The sequence below is a fragment of the Phalacrocorax aristotelis genome, chromosome 2 (genome assembly GCF_949628215.1).
Source record: "Phalacrocorax aristotelis chromosome 2, bGulAri2.1, whole genome shotgun sequence".
NCBI lineage: Eukaryota > Metazoa > Chordata > Aves > Suliformes > Phalacrocoracidae > Phalacrocorax > Phalacrocorax aristotelis.
In genome coordinates this window covers 155,333,637-155,350,981 of record NC_134277.1, presented here as the reverse complement: position 1 = coordinate 155,350,981, position 17,345 = coordinate 155,333,637, and the positions used below count along the sequence as shown (strand labels likewise).

The 17,345-nt window shown below is 40.5% G+C and overlaps 1 protein-coding gene across 1 annotated transcript in view; it reads right to left on the bottom strand.

Moving 5' to 3' along the window:
* FAM91A1 (family with sequence similarity 91 member A1) overlaps window positions 1-16,723 on the bottom strand; it is a 29,918-nt gene extending 13,195 nt beyond the window's left edge. The window contains exons 1-15 of the mRNA XM_075085759.1: window positions 16,518-16,723; window positions 14,587-14,671; window positions 13,721-13,872; window positions 12,760-12,817; window positions 11,037-11,104; window positions 9,695-9,808; window positions 8,542-8,632; window positions 6,263-6,325; window positions 5,100-5,206; window positions 4,277-4,315; window positions 4,051-4,163; window positions 3,027-3,145; window positions 2,502-2,614; window positions 1,503-1,589; window positions 620-752 (exon numbers count right to left, since the gene is read on the bottom strand). Coding sequence (XP_074941860.1) covers window positions 620-752; window positions 1,503-1,589; window positions 2,502-2,614; window positions 3,027-3,145; window positions 4,051-4,163; window positions 4,277-4,315; window positions 5,100-5,206; window positions 6,263-6,325; window positions 8,542-8,632; window positions 9,695-9,808; window positions 11,037-11,104; window positions 12,760-12,817; window positions 13,721-13,872; window positions 14,587-14,671; window positions 16,518-16,589 — 1,414 coding nt within the window. The 5' untranslated portion in view covers window positions 16,590-16,723. The remainder of the gene's footprint in view (window positions 1-619; window positions 753-1,502; window positions 1,590-2,501; window positions 2,615-3,026; window positions 3,146-4,050; window positions 4,164-4,276; window positions 4,316-5,099; window positions 5,207-6,262; window positions 6,326-8,541; window positions 8,633-9,694; window positions 9,809-11,036; window positions 11,105-12,759; window positions 12,818-13,720; window positions 13,873-14,586; window positions 14,672-16,517) is intronic.
* Between the last annotated feature and the right edge of the window lie 622 nt (window positions 16,724-17,345).

The following is a 17,345-nucleotide window of genomic DNA, read 5'->3' as shown; positions in this document are numbered from 1 at the left end:
CTAAGCCATAAATACAATATTTTCCACAACTAAGTTCTAAATTATTGGGGAGAATTTTAATATATCTGTACATAACTTTAGCACTACAGCTTGCTCCTCACCAACTAAGTGATCCCAGGAAATAAGCACAGAGATACTGAGGAAGTCAGATTTTTTTTTTTAAAAAAATCTAACCTATCCCCATTATAATAAGAATACACTCCCTTTCAGCCTTGAAAAATGTTTCTTTGACAGAACTGTGTCTGAAAAAAATAATGATTTCTTTATTATGGTTTCAAAACGCATGCTTCTGAAAACGAATCTCTTTTGCAAGTCAGCTTGTCTTGCCATCATTTAGAACCATACAACCATTTAGATTGGAAAAGATCTTTAAGATCATTATGCTTTAATCTGTTTCTTTGGATGTGAAGTCCAAGCCTTGGCAACCAAATCTGTCATTCAACAGGCAAACTCAGTAATGCAGGCTCAAATAATACTGAAAAAGCAATGTTTGGGCTTCAAAATATTTTTAAACTAGGATGCAGATTGCTTTCTGAAATAGCAGCTTAATCAGAAAGCTGAGTCCATGCCAGATAAGTAAACAAACTTAGAATAATTTCCTCAAAAGTGTTCACAGTACCGTTATTTGGTTGATCAGGCTGTACAGCTTGTGCCCCTAGGTCTTTATTATGCCGCAAAAACAGTATTGTGTTTCGCAGTGTAAGTGCATGATCAAAGTACCGCTGTGCTTCCCCTTCGCCTGTGCTTTGAACCTACACAAGAAGCAAAACAAATGCATATAAGCGGCATGTTGTTTCCACAAGCATCAATTACACAAGAGGAAGATTAACAAATTAGCATTTTAAAGCTTTGTAATTGAGTAACAACCCTGCAGCTTTTATGCAAAGGTGATTTACAGCAACTATTAAACGAAAAGTGAGTCTTGGCCATGCTAGTCAAACAGTCAGAAAGTATACAAAGACAACATCTATAAATCAGAGCTACAACTCAGTCTTTAGAAAAAGTATTTAAACATCCAGTCATCCTGACTGGTATAAAAGGATACAGCAATCAACAGCCATCCTCCTACCTAATTCTACAGTTGTCCTTCCAGAAGTATTTTTAAAAAGTGGATGAGTTAAACTTCCCAGCACATAACGGCCAAATTTTCCTACAAAAATGGTGTGCAGACTTTCAGAAACATACCAGCTTTCTAAACAGAATGTGACTGCCATTGAACAAGCCCTGATGCAGGTGTGTACACACACAGACTCGGGCAAACATAGCTTCACAAACTCACTTTCCTCACCAGACTGATCACATTCATGTACGTGCATGGTGTGTCCTTGAAAGTCACTAGAGGTATAAATGCTGTGAATAAGAAACATTTTACCTGAATCACTTAGGTTCTTATCATTGTATTGCTAAATAAGCAGGTTTACACAATGAAAATACTGGGGGGTTTTTGCTCCTTTACACTTCAAGCACTGAAAAAGCATATGATCAAATATGTAACAGATTACCTTTTCCAGCTCCACCAAGAAGCTGTCAAGACTCTCATCAGACAGTTTCCCAACTTCAAACATAGTGACTGCATGACTTTTCAAATTCTGTAACAGCAAAACAAAACTACTTTAATTCTTTGAGCATGTAATGGGCAAGCAGAAGTTTTATTTAAGCAAAAGCATTTCTTAACAACAAACAATACAGAAGTTCTAAAAATAATTACAGCTGTATTATATTCAAGTCAAGGTATATAATCCAGGAGTGCAGCACAGACTGGGATCCACCTGGCTGGAGAGCAGCTCTGTGGAAAGGGACCTGGGGTCCTGGTGGACAGGAAGCTCAACATGAGCGAACAGTGTGCTGCTGCGGCCAAGAAGGCCAACAGGATGCTGGCTTGCATCAAAAAGGGCATCACCAGCAGAGAGAAAGAAGTCATCATCCCGCTCTACTCAGCGCTTGTCAGGTCACACCTGGAGTCCTGTGTACAGTTCTGGTCCCCACTATACAAAAAGGATGTGGCAGGCTGGAAGGGGTCCAGAGAAGGGCCACCAAGATGATCAAACGACTGGAAAGCTGCCATATGAGGATAGGCTGGGAGAACTGGGTTTGCTCTGCCTTGAGAAATGGAAGCTTAGAGGGGATCTCATCACCATGTACCAGGACTTAAGGGGTAGCTACAAAGAAGATGGAGACTCCCTTTTCACAAGGAGTCCCATGGAGAGGACAAGGGGGAATGGACACAAGTTGCTCTTGGGGAGATTCCGATTTGACATGAGAGGGAAATTTTCACAGTGAGAACAGTCAACTATTGGAATAATCTCCCCAGGAAGTGGTTGAGTTGGCCATGTCGGACATTTTCAAGAGTCATCTGGACAGGGTGCTGGGCCATCTTGTCTAGACTGAGCTCTTAAAAAGGTTGGACTAGATGATCCCTGAGGTCCCTTCCAACCTGTGATTCTGTGAGAAAGCTCTGCATATTTATTCTTGGCATAATACATCGAACAGTTCTGACGTACTGGTGAAAGATTTCCCATCATTAAAAAGGCAGTGAGAGTAGAATCAAACAGGAAGGCGATACGCTTTGTGTGTCCGCTAGACAGATTCAGGCTGCTCACACTGGCTGTTTCAGCTGATAGAGAACAAAAAGAAAATATATGACCATCTGTGTTTTATTTAAAATTAAAATCATCAAGTTTAAGTGAAAGCTTTTAAAAAAAAAAAGAAAATTAGTTATCATCATACTGAGTAGAACAGAATCCCCTTATCACTACTAAACTATTGATCAACATCATTAAGAAATTGGTATCTTTACATCAATTGATATCCAGAATACAGATTAGCCAAACAGCTTTCTTCTGAAGATGAGGCTGAAGAACTTTAAACCAAGAAGTAGGCACCACCTCCCCACCTGTATATTCCATATGAAGAAAGGATCTACACAATCTGTTTCACTTGTTTCTAGACCACTTTAGAGCCTATGGCACTCAAGACATATAAAAATAACTGACCTTAGTGTATTAAAATTTACTGTTAGTGCTAACCTGGATCATCTTGACTGTTGGTATCTGTATCTGTGGCTGATGACCCAGCTTCCTGTATAGGGCTTCTGTTTTCCCCACTGTCCCATGAAAGCAGCATCTTTTGAGGGTCCAAAGTACTCCTATTAATGTGAATTAAAATCCACATCTGTTGGTCACTGCAGCACCAGAGGAGTATCTCTGCCTTCCAGTGCTAGTTGTCCATGCATAGACATACCCCATATGTGCCTTTCAATACATCTAAGTCCTAAACCAGTCAAGCTTGATGTCCCTCAGAGACCTGCTTTAGCTTCAGCAGAAAAGTTTGAGGGTTTGATAATACCAGATTTTGAAAGAGAGATCTGAAAAATCAAACCACCATTGCTGATGAAGAATCCAACAGAAATTCACTTTGTTCTTACAGTGTGAATTAACATTAAAGAACACTCAGGCATAGCAGTCATTTTAGATGACTTAATAGATGTTGAACTAGAAGTGCCTGACAATTCTTAATTAATGCAACTTGGCACTCCAGTTTGAAGAACCCTTTGTTGACTGGTGTTAACATCACTTTCCCAGTATTTGATATAGATATACATATATGTAAGAGTGTCAATGACAGAACTGCAATTGGACCTGACAGCAAGCAAGCAAGCAAACCTTATGTCCACATTCACTGCCAGCAGTGCCAAGAGACATTGTCTCTGAACTAGCACAGTAACAGCTATTATTTCTGGCCCCAGGAGTGTAAAGCAAATGTACGCTTGTCTGCTTCAAAAGTGAACAACTAGGCATTTAAAGGTCAAAAATTCAGTAATAAATAACAGCAGTAAGAGTAGTACATTAGACTTACAGGGTAAACTACCACCCCTTACCCTCAGGTTAAAAAGATCAAGCATTCTTGCACCATTATATACATTAGAAAGCCAAATGAGACTAGTTGTTGCAGAAGTCAAAGGAAGCAACCAATAGCTTTACAATCAGATTTTGGTTCTAGCTTTCTCTTCAATGAGAAAAATAAGTCCTGTGAAAAAACGGAGACACTTACTTTAGTCTGTTTACTGAAGGAACATTCTTCCACGATGGATGAAGATTATCCAGGTTTATTACTTGGCCTTTTTTATGAGCAAAGCCTAACCGACAATACATGGACACAGCATTCTAAAGAAATATACAAACACACATACACGTAATAAGGAACTGCTGTATGAAACCAGGCTGCAGGACAATGAACTTTCCACATCATGTTCCACAGATGCATTATACACACATACCTTTACTAAAGACAAATCAATCTCTAGGACGTTTGCAAGCTAAAAAAAAAAAAAAAAAAAAAAACAGAAAAAAAGAGAATCAACAATACAGTATTCACAATGCAGGGTAATTCACCACTTGTGGGCTTCAGCATGTTTTTGTTGGTTTTCTTTATTTTTAAACCCAGTCTGCACCAGTAAGAGCAATTGTGTCTTCACCAAAAGCAATATAAAGGGGTATGAAATCTCAGAATTGTCCCACTTGAAAGCATGCAAAAGAAATACGAGATTATCTTCCACTGTGTAATTTCTAGTTTAATCATGCGTATCAGAAGAAATGCAAAGAGGAAAACAAACACCAGATATATCCAATGGGTATTTTTCAGGTGCTTATTCATGAAGTCTGCAAATAAAACCTTATGAAAACATATTTCTCATATTAAAATTATAAATACTTATGCAAAAGTTACACCCTGCATGTTTTCACTGCCAAAGAAAAAAATTTATTTTTTATTTCACACTAGCAAAACAGAACCAATCTCATTAGGACAGTGGGAAAACAGACTGTTCCAGTTCTAGCTTGTATAAAATAGTCTATATTAGTCACCCTTGTGCAAATTCATTCCAGGTGATGGAATTGTTTCACTGAATTGAAGGTAGTCCTTCAAGCCTATAAAAGTTGCACTCAATATTAAAAGAAACAGGTTGGATCTTAAGCCCAGCAATACCTCTAAATAAGATCACTTGATATCAGTCCATATCTCTGCCTTAAGTATTTTCAGCAGTGCACTTTGGGCCCTTTCAGGTTTTCCTATCTGCCTAACACAGGGTAAGTTTTACTTACCTCTGCCACATTAGTGTGTTCATCTATTGAAACAAATATCTTGTACAGGAGTGTTTCAAAGTAATCACCCTGCACTCTATTCATCACAAAACCTTCAAGTGGTGGCACTGAAAAGAATAATTAGTTGCAAAATTACAATTTGGTAACTTACTTTATTAAACTGAAACTGCATAAAAACAGAAAAATAAATTTACCCTTGTTTAGTTTTCATGGTACCTTTAATTTTGAGGATTATCCAGTCACAAATAATAAAAGTCTAAAGATACCATACATGGTATTTAAAATTCTCCCACTCCTTGTAATGGTTGTCAATGTGTTTTCTTATAAAAACTAAACCCACTCTACCTCACATCAAAGCCTTACAGTCTCCAGCTCATCCACTACACATAATTTCCAGTCACCCAGCTCATAAAATGATGTTGTATTGTGGATGGAGATTAAATCATGGCTCTGACTGGAGCGGGACACCAAAAAAACCACCCCACCTACATACTCCAGAACTAAGACTCCCAAAGCTATTTTCCTCCCAAAATGGACTTTCCCTTAACTGATCTCTACTACAGCAATGACAGGTACTTATGCATGGCCAGGGTCCAAGAGATTTATGTCTTTGCAGATTATGCTGAATTCTGAAACCTCCGAGACCTAGCATACCATAATGCATTGTTCAAAGGGCAGCCATATGCTGTGCTAGTTTAAGCTCCTACGTAGTCCCCGGACTCAGCGCATGACTATAGTTGAGATGACAAGACTGCCAAGGATGGAACTGGTATCTATAAAAAAGTTGCGTCTGTCTAGAAAATAGGAGTCAAAAACCCACATCCTTTTGGCAAGGCAACTACATTTCTCTACACTATTCTTTTTCATCAGACGTGCAGGAGGGTCCTTATTGATTCATGCTATGAATCTTTAGAAGAATCTCATCTTACCTCAATATGTACACAAAATAACCTAAGAATTCAGTTGAAATAAATCCTATACACAATAAAACCAATGCTTTAATATGGTTGAAAACATTCAGTCAGGAAAAATTTTCATAGCTCAAATATTTTGTTTAAGCAAACTCATACACACAGACAAGCAGCTTCCAAGACGGACAACTACAGGATAAATGAAATTAATCCAAGACGACATGGGTTTAACACCATTAAATATTTACTTACCTGCTATACAGCTGTCATCAGATATTGGTACATCAAGGTAAATAAATCCTTTGTTATACAAACCTTTATAAATAAAAGCACATCATTTTAGAAAAAGCATTTTCCAAAATACTAATGATACACTGTAGACGTCCCCATCAGCTAATTCAGAATTTCAAGTAACTTTTCCTAATAGCCTCTGCAGTAGAATATTACTTTGCAATGCATGGATCAGTAAACCACATCTAATATTAAACCGGTGTCACCCTAAACCAGAGCTCTTTACTTGATGCAGAAAACTTGGAGCTCTACAAGTACTTTCAGGACAACTCAGCTCAGTAGAAAAACCACAGGTTGAAGCAGCAACATTTGACAAAGATTAGTGTGCCCCCACCTAAATGTTAAGTTCGTTTTTTCACCATCGCCACTGTACTGTCAAGAAGTGGGTTTTATTGTCCTGAATTAGTTTTGTCAGTTGAGGGTACTGGCTACATTTTGGTCCTGCCCTAACTCAGGCTGGAAGTCACACACTTTTTAGCATGGATACAAACTAAATCACATCGGTTCTGATGGTCCTCACATGTCCTTCCCACATATCTTCACCGAAAGTCTTTTTTACACAACTGTAAAAATAAATTCTGGGACAGTTCAACAGTGTCAGCAAAACTGCAGCAGATACAGCGGGACATTGCATACAATAAGGATGATAATATGGTAGATTTTAAACTACACTTTCCCCACATGAGCCTGATTTGAGCACTAAGCATCTCAACTGAGTCCTGCAGAGTAGATAAGCCAGGGAGAAGTTTTTTAGGAAGGGCAAAACATTTCAGCATGGTTCTCTTTAGAGTATAAGGTTTATAACAGCTGTACTCTAATAGTAAAGCATACAGCTAAATTACACAGTATAAAATAAGCCAAATTTATTGTCAGTGATTCCTTTGATGTTGGAAGTGTGCCAACAACCCTCAGGCAAAGTGTTATTAAATACACGAAGCGAAATTGTCAGGTTGTTTCACATACACAGCTCAGTCCAGCTATAGTGTGTGTTTATATATAGGTATTTATCTATAATATATCACTCCCCCCCCATTAGATCTTGAATAAAATACACCAACAACTAACCTGAATTCATGCTGTACAACCACTGTTCAGCATGTGCAGTGACACATACACAGCTGTGCAAACCAATACCTATCAACAAACCAGCTTTAATGGATTGGGGTGGCATTACAAGCCATCATCACGCTAAGGGTGCTTTTCACTGTCCTTCAGATTCAGCTCTCGTAGTTGATACATTCTTAGTTATTGTACCAGAAATGTATTGATGGCATCATAGTTTGGACTAAACAGCCCTCTCTCCCCATAAAATCCCATCCTACTGGCAGTCCATTATATTAATCGACTGTACGTTCTTTTTCTACCCATGAGTTAGGGTAGAAACGTATACTAGATCCTTCTAAACCTACTAAACCTGAGCTGTAACCCTCTCCACAAGCAACACCAGGCCATGTATAGAGGAAGATCAATAAATGTTTTCTGAATTCAGATTTCCTTAAGCCCTATACTGTTTCCAATCGACTCCAGAGCTTTAATTTCACCTACCCCACTTTTGGTTTTATTAGGTTTTTCTGCTTCAGTAACAGACAGTGGAATTCTGCTTCAATTTATTAACAGAAGTACAGCACACAGGTCAATTGCTTGTAGCAAGGCAAGCATTTACAGACTGACTTCTCAAGGAGGAGTTTGTCAGTGAATTTGTACTCCCTTGCCTAATATGATTTGTCTATATCTTATAGTTGTTATGCTGAAACAAGAAGACACGTGCTCACTATTTTTCAGTAACAGTTGCAGACCTTTGAGAAGCAAGACAGCTTCTTAGATTTAAGCCCCATTTTTATGGTGTTCAAACAGTATTTAAAAAAGAATCACAAAAATTCTCCTTCTTTGAAAAGCAAGGAGTGAAGTTTTAGCACCCAGGATTACCAATTCTGACATTTTAAATTTTAGTTTTTCTTGTCCTCATCTACATCCCCCTCCCCCGTAATCTTTACTGACAGTTTCTAATGAAAGAATTTGTTGAATCAAACAATAACAGAACAACTGCTGCTAATGGCTCACTGGTAAACAATTTACAAGATACAGACTGCAGTCTGTGCAAGCTCTTGAGTATTTTCCTCCACCTCCTCTTACGCTTTAGCTGCCTACATCCCATTTTATTCCTAGTTTTTAAGACAATACTCTCAGAATTTACTGAGCAAGATCTACAAACAGAAAAGGATTGTTCATTAAAAACTTACTGTGAACTACATTGTAGTCTAATGAACCAGCAAGCTGAGGACCTGAATCAATTATTTTATCAATAGCAGACTTCTCCGACGTAGTACAAATCTAGGTAAAAGAAATCATGTTAGTCTTTTGTAGTAATGAGTCTATGCAACTTATTTAATACCGCTCAAAAAATCCCAAACATGTCAGCCTCAAATCAGTCATAAGTAATGTAAGAATATAAGTAACCCATGTTCTTAATAAAAATATTTTCACTGAAGAATTCACTGCAGTCCCTGTTAAAGTCTTAAAATTTTTTTACTCTTGTCCCTGCACAAAATTATGCATGCTCTAGGAACAGTACTTAATTGCACAGGTATTTGGCAAGTGAAGTCCACAGTATGACAGGTCTGCTCTTTAAAACTGCCATACTGAGTGTCCAGCCACACAGCTAGAACCGTTCTAGGAAGTGGTCCATTACAATGTCAAAGTAACATGCTCCAGGTTAACTACTCTGGGTTGGTGAGATGTGAGAATATAAGTAGCCACTGCCTAAGATATTCCAAATAGTAGCCAAAAAAAGATTCCATCACTGCTTTAAATATGTTCCAGTCTAAACAAAAGACTTACAAAGAAGGAATTAAATCCAGATCAAATGACTAGCTGACTGTAAAAAGAAACTGTGAGAATGGAAGTAGAATGAGGATGAAACATTAAGTCAGCTCACAAGTTTTCATGTGCAATGACAAAAACGAGGCACAAGGAGCAGAAACAATGAAAATACATATCAAAAGGAGTCCACTAACATTCTGATTCTAATTATACTGGCAGTTCAGTTTTGACTGAATCTTCACCTTCAGGGCTTAAATACAAAATTTAAGAAAGCATATTTTGTTGCTTGTTCCCTACAAAGCACATTATCACGCACATTAGTTACCACAGATTGGTTGATGCAAAACCACCTCAGCACTGTACATAATGCATAAAGTACAAAAGGAGGGGAAGGACAGAGCATGTCAACAAAGAAAACACCACCATTTCCATCAGTTCCAATCTGTATTTCCATAAAAGAGTTCTTATAGACCTGCAACATAATCTTTGTGTATTCTACACAAAGGGAAGTCCCTGTTTTCAGGGACTATCAGTATTCAACCAAAATCAGAGATGCATCCTATACTAAAATACCTTGATGTCATCCTCAGTGATGTAGCCAGACTGCACAACCCACCAAGCTTCTATAGCAATCTCCACGGGTTTCACAGGTAACAGATCATGAGCAGTTTTCCTTCTGAAAAATTTCTGCAGTGGTACAGTCCATTTGAGATAGTAATAAAGAGCACTTCACATGTGCAGTCAGCCATTTACCTTTATATAAACTGATTTTTACAAAAATCCATTTTTAAGTACCACATATTCACAGACTGGATACACACAAATACTTGTCATTTAGTAAAAGCTTCCCTCCTCTCCCAAATCATGCAAAAATGGGAAGGAAAAATTATTTACAACTGATACTGTTAAGCCTTCCCATAAACCCATATTTTCATTCACATTTTATGTGTCACTAATTAAAAACCACATTATTCAAACACATCAGGATCAAGTCCAAATTTAAACTATTTATGACATTTTCTAATGTGGACAGGTAAGAGAGCACAGAAAACAAAGTATACAAATGGGGTATTTTAAAGAAGTTCAATGATCTTAAAAAAAATAATTTAGGATTATATTTTATTCACTTTCAAAGACAATGTACCCCACATTCTCAGTAAGCACAGTGCTAAAAAAGTACAGTCAATTTCAATCCAAGAAAGAAAAACTAGAAGATACTGTTTATTTATCGACCTAAATAGCTTCTCTTCCATTGTATAGCCATTACTTTTTGGTTCACTCTACCAATGTCCTATTTAAGTAGGCACACTTTTTTCTGAAGGACCACTGTGAAGCTACTGCAAGAGCACTTATGAGTTTCCTGAAGAAGGAAAGGAACTGTTGCAAACTAAAGGGCCTACTTCCATCAACAGTCATTACAATGTTTTCCATACATGCTGTTCACATGCAAGGATGCCTGCTCAGACTCATTACCATTGCCTCAGAGAAAAACATACATACTACAAAAATTTACAGCTGGATGGACAACTGCCCCAGAATAAACTCTGATCTCAGCTACACCCATAAAAACATAGAACAGTTCTTCCAGAACCAGTATCATTATTCCATGTTTATACTGGCCAGGAGACATGAATTAACTGGTGCTATAGAGTATGCACATACAGTGTGCAGGGGCGGGGGGGAGGAGACATAGTGCTGAATATCCTTTTCTTTAGCATGCTTTGATTTTAAATTAAAAAGCTCTTCGTTAACTTCGGGAAACAATATAATCAGCAATGTGCTATGTCCCAATCAATTAGCCATACTGTTAAACTAGCCAGATCCATGAAATTATTCCATTCTTCTTTTCCTATGAAATAATAGTGGGGAAGGGTGGGGGAGAAGGAAAGGGAGAGGAAACTAAAGACAGACTTACTTTTGAAGACCTACATTGGTTCATTAGATCTATGTACTGGTTTCTTCCTATACCAAGAAGTCTTAGACCTGAAAAATAAGCAATGTTTTCTTTTTCTTAAGATGTGTTTAAGCTGAAGATACATAAAACATTCTTCAAAGAATCAGACCTACTTCTAAAATAATATTTAATTACTTTTTCTTCCCAAAATAAAAGGATAGTTATAGAAGCTAAAATCAGTTTTAACTGTATTTGATAGATGACAACATGCATCTAAACCCAGAATCAATCCCCATTCATCTACTCTGCACAGGTTAAAATAACCCCCATACCTCATATCTCTCAAGTCATGAGGTAGCAGGGAATAATCCACCCCTTTCTCTCCTACACGCATATCATGAGGTAATAACTATGCTTCAAATTAACAGAACTAAAGTTGCACCAGATTTTGGTCAAAAGTTTCTCCTCCCCCTAGTAAGTCCCACACCCTGCACTGGATTAGAACTCTAAGAATTAGAGCACACCACGTAAGCCTCTAAGGAAAATTATTAATATCTAGTTGAGTTAAACTGAATCAGAATCTAATTCTATAATCTCTACCCTTCAACCATTAAGGTACTATGAACAGATACTGGAAAACTAGTCATTAGTTTTAAAACTGAGACATAATATGGGTTAAGTCCAACTTTCTAGTCTGATGCTAGTTTTTATGGCAAGATGTCAAAAAAGATGTTTAACAATTATACTTCAGTAACTGACCTGCAGCTGGTGCTAAAATAACAGAATTGCTGGGGCAGGGAACAAAACCAAACCTCAAAAAACCCAGGAAACCTTTCTTCTGAGTAACACTAGATTTCCACAGCAAGCTACATGGGGCTGAATAAAAAAGTTTTTCTGTTTTTCCCAGCATCAACATTACATAGAACCATATTAGTACAGTTAACTGAAAATATCCTTTTAAAAACAAAACCAAAAAACTCAACTGTTTTCAAAAGCTGCAGGCTACTCCTCACCTGACTACACAAAATCCTTAAAGAGAACTATATGAATTCATACAGAAGGTGAGGAATGCAGTCTTTAGCTATGAATAACTTCTCAGTGCCAGGTTTGATTAACACCCTCCCTATGCCAGCAGTTTGCACTTTCCTCTGTAAGACTTATCAGTAGGCTATGGCTCTTACCCTGTTCTCCTCCACCAGGTTCAATGTTTTTGCTTTTGCAATCTTTCCACCTCATACCCACAACAGTCTAATAGAAAACAGAATAAAACACCTGGCACATCCAGGAGTGCCAAAATACTAGATTCTCTTCTCTCTTTTTTTCTGGTACATCATCTCTCAAACCAAACTGATGCTAATTCATAGAAGTATCAGCATCTTCCCAAAGCTTTCTGTCCAACACATGCCAAAAAATGCCCTAAGAAAGGACCACCAGCTCAGCTTGCTGATGCACAACAGCCAGTAAGACTTTCCACCCAGAAGCCCAAGCAAACAGGAATGCAATACAACCAAGGACAGAAGCTGCACAAGCTTTCGCACCGTACCTATCGGTGCTCAAACTAGCCCAATTCCAGTGCTGACTGTACGGACAGAACTCTCTATGGAGAGCACACGCTCCTCAACATAACCATTTAAGTGCTTCTACACTTTCACTATCACACTTATGTCCAAGCAAAGAGATGCCTGCAAAATCACTCGCTATTTCCAACTCATTGAAAGCAGTAATGCAACTAGATAATACTCACAGTCAGCAGCAGTGAAGTTGGGTAATGAATCATAGCTTTTTTCACTGTTCATGATATCCTTAAAGAGATAAGAAAACTTAGTTGCAACAAGAAAGTTGTCATTTCAGAAAAGCAGGTCCAAAATCCTGCCTGCTTTTTTTTTTTTAAGAACAAAATGAACTTAAGGCAAATCTATTAAGGTCAGCTACCTTATAAAACTTGCCTATTATTTGATTAATCATTACAAAATAAGTTAAGTAAATAAAAAAGGGACTTCTGTTTAATGTAAGCTTTACAAAGAATGCTGATTGACAGAATAACAAAGATAAAAATCCTGTATCTGTCTCTATAAAAAAAAGAAACACCAGCACACAGAATTGCTAACAGTGATAAAAGAATAAGCTAACAACTAAACCATTACGTCTGCAACCACCAAACGCAAAATTAAAAAAGCATTTCTGATATCCAATGAAAATAAAAGAAGGTTGCCAGAGTGCTGACAGAAAAGATGACAGAATCATCTTTGTTCTCATAGAAAAGGATCTGCTTCTAGCTCTTGGAAAAGCTTCTAATATGGTTAAGTGTCCTTTTGAATGAGAACAAAAAGAAAATAATGGCTCAAATGTGCTGGTTTTTAAAAATTGAAATTCTCTTCGTTTTATTAATCTAACAGAATGAGAATTTCTTTTACAGTTTGAAGAGTCACAATCTCAAACATCAAAAGAGAAAGACTAGCCTCAGCATGAGTCCCACCCTGTTCCACATGACAAAGTCCAGCTCTTGGAAGGCTTACAGGAACAGAAGGGAAAAAACGGCAGGTACAAGTAGCTATCTAGAAAACTTCCTTACTGATTCCTTACTTGTTAGCATACTCTACCCAAAAGCTAACAAACTACATGACACTGCCTCATCACATTACAGGACCATCACCAACACCCCTAGGACAGGTAACAACATATTGTTGCCACAGTTTTTCACTCACCTCCATTATGCCCGTGTAATATGAAAATGGTGTTACTCTCAGACCTTTTACCATGATGTCAGACAAATGATAAGGGTACAACATGAGATGATCTCGACTGTATTTTAACAGCTCCTCATAATATTTACGTTCATCTTTCTTGACATGCTTAACTGCAAGGGGAAAAAAAGAAGTGACACTGTTCTATGAAGTTCAACTAAAAAAAAAGTGCTACAGCAAAAGGATTAGAAATGGTATAATGGCAATTGACAGAAAATGAAAAACAAAGGAGTAATGCAGGGCATTCAGCATCCAAGTATTTGTACATATGACACAAGTACTCCCAGAGCCTTTAAGGATGATGTTAGAACAATGCAGATTTATTTTACAGGTTACCAGGAAGTGGCCCATTGAGACAGAAGTCATGCAGGCTGTAAAAAATTATCTTTTAATTAGTGAAACTTGGGAAGACATGAAATTTGGGAAGACGAATGAATGCACTCAATGCAAAATAAAAGTCTGCAAACAAGTCATAGCCAAGAGCTCACATGACTCAGGGCCACTGTCTGCATCTCATCTAGTGACAGGCCTTATTAGTGCAATCCTCCGTTAACACCTCTTAATTTCTTGGAAAAGTGCAGCATAGCTACGGCAGGAATTCAGTTCCACCTGGCAATTCAATAACCTTAAAGAGTGCTTCACTAGAAAAGCTGCCAAATGGACTCAAAATTCAAGACTTTTCTTGGTGTTTTATCATTTTAAAGAGTTTACTTTCAGGGAAGGAGGGACCTTTGAACAGGGCTAGTTCTTGCAGCTTTACAGTAAAGACAAGCTTCAACACAGAAGAATCGAGTAGCAATTAGAAGTTACCTAGCTTCTTTACTCACCTAAGTTATTCCGGTATCGTAACTGGTTGCGGATGCTATAGAGCACGACCTGCCTTTCATATTCCCTCTGAGAGTTTCCAAGACCCTTGAAAACATAAAGGCCTTTTAGCCGACACACACAAAACCCCTTTTAGTCAAACCACTGTAAAGTGTATCACGAGGAAACATTTGCAGTCAGTTGTCATTGCTCAGGGAGCCCCCCGGTTCAACACAGTGGTATCTAGTCCCTGCACAAGGTCAATAGCTTTAGTGAAACAGGTCTCTCTAAGCGGGGTGCAGATTTAAGCAATAATCTTTTTTTTTTTTACCCCTAGTACCGTTCTGATAAAAAAGGGAGCATCTAATCCTCAAATCAAAAGGTTTTAAATAGTGTTTTAGAAGGCACAAAGCAACAAGCATTTTACCAAGCATTAGTAAAACACCAATTTTAAATTACCAAGTGCCTTGCAGCCTTGAAGAATTACCCAGAATTAGTGTAGCATAAACCAAGCTTGGTGGATGACATGCGAAGCTTCAACTTCTGCAATGAAGAAGCTTATAATGCAAAAAATAATTAATAGCTCAAGTTGTAACTTCACACAAGTAAGGCAATCAAGCGATCCTGGGACACAAGATTAAGCCATAAGCACAGCACATTACTTAACTATCATGAAAGAACATAAAAAGATAACTTTGGCTGATGCTTTAAATATGAATCTTGGTTGATGCTTTAAATGCCTTATTTCAAAAGCTGGCCCCTCAAAATTATTCCTATTACTCTTCTACTCTGCATCTGCAACAAGCGATCTGTTTTGGGGGCTTTTTCCCCTCTCCTGGCGCTCTCACTGATGCGCATAATAAAAAAAAAAATCCTTAGATAAAAAGGTACTTTACTGCATATATGGGATAAACAAGTAAGTTGCACACATACTGTAGAATCAGGTTTTAGAAAAGAGACACCTGATGTCACAGGCAGGGTCCATAACTGATTAAATATCCAAAGAGGGATCCAAGTATTTGCTCCACGTACATAAATATTAAGGACTATTCTAACACTAAAGTAAACAAAACAGTATTCCAGAAGTTACATTAAAGAAAATAATGCATTAAATACTGGTATATTTTCTATCCTGAATCACAGAGCCAACAGTATGGCACTCAGCTGGGCAGGTAATCATCATTCATGCCCCTCTTACAGCTCTGGAAATCTTAAACGCATGGAATTCAATTACTCAGGGCCTGCAGCCACTACTCATCCTCTCCATCCTTCCTTTGTGCAAAAGCAGGAATGGTTTTTCAGCATCTGCTTTTGAGCTGTGTAAGCCTTTGGAGACGAGAACATCTCAATCTGACAGAATACCTCCCTTCTGCTATCAGAGGCCCATTAAATCCATCAAATCAAAATTTCATGAGGTTTTCTTTTCCACAAGCCACTCACTGCAACAGTTCCCCAGCTACCGACAGGCAGGGCTGCACGACCCTCCGGTGACACCTGTCCTGGCTCACCTCGCGCCATCCAGGGGGCCGGGTGGGACACCCCTCGGCTGGCCCGGCGCCTGCACGAGCTGCGAGAGCACCCCCGCACCCCCTCTGCCCGCAGAAACCCCAAACCGCCCCTACGGCCCCGCACAGCGGCCGCCACGAGCACACGCGCGTCTCCCCCACTCTTCACACACACACCCCACACCGCCCTCACGTCCCACTCTCCTCAAAGAGGCACCCCCCGCGCCCACAGCCCCCCTCCCCACGGGGCGGGGGGTCGCACACCTCCTACGACCCCCCACCCACACGCAGACCCCCGACCTACCACGACGCACAGACACACCCCCCACGCAGACGCCCCACGGCCCCCCCCCCGGCGCCGGCAGGGCTGAGTCCCCCCGCCCCCCAGGCCCCCCCGCTTCCCCGGGCCGGGAGCTCGGCAGCCCGCACGCTGCCCTCCGCGCCGGCACCTGCTTGACGCTGGCCGGCAGCCGGGCCCAGGGGTAGTTGTGGCGGATGTGGAACTCCACGTCGATGTTCATGGCGAGGAGGCCCGGCCGCACCGCGCCGCACCGCGGGGCCCCGCCGCCGGGAGGCGCTCCAGCCCGGGACGCGCTCCAGCCCCGGGGCCGCCCTGCCCTCCGCTGCTTCCGCGTTACGCCCCCGCCCCGGAAGCGCCTGCAGACGCCAGGTCCGGCGGGGCGGGGAGACGGGCGGACACCGCCCCGGCACGCGGCCAGGGGCGGGGTGGGGGCAGCGGGGTATGCGCGCGGCGGCGGCGGCGGGCGGCGGGCTGTGGGGGGGCTCGGCAGCTGGTGCCCCGCCCGGGTGAGCCCCGGTGTCCGCTGTCGTACCCCACCGCGCCGGGCGCAGGGGAGCGTGGCCAGGGTGTTTCGGTCTGTTGTAGTAAGCCGCTGCAAGCGGAGGCCAGGCCTGCGCTTGGCCGCCAGCGCGTTCGGTCACTGCACCGGCAGCCGGCGGCGGGGCCTTACCCGCCGTGTGTTTTTATGTATTTAAGGCGCCGGTGGTCGTGCCCTGAGAAGGTCTTCCCTCCCCTTGGCCGCTTCCCCCGGGCACCACCACAGCCGTCCGTGGGCTGGCGGGGGTTGGCGACGGATACGAGCTTAAAACACCTCTGTTACCTGCTTGATTAGTTTTAACATCGGTTTCCAAATGCATTCCACAACACGCGCGGACAAAGGCTAGTGACTGCTCAAAGCAAGGGCAGGCACCGGAGCAGAAATAAGCGTATCACAGCAAGGAATGAGCAAGACCGTTTCATCTAGTAGTGGCCGTGG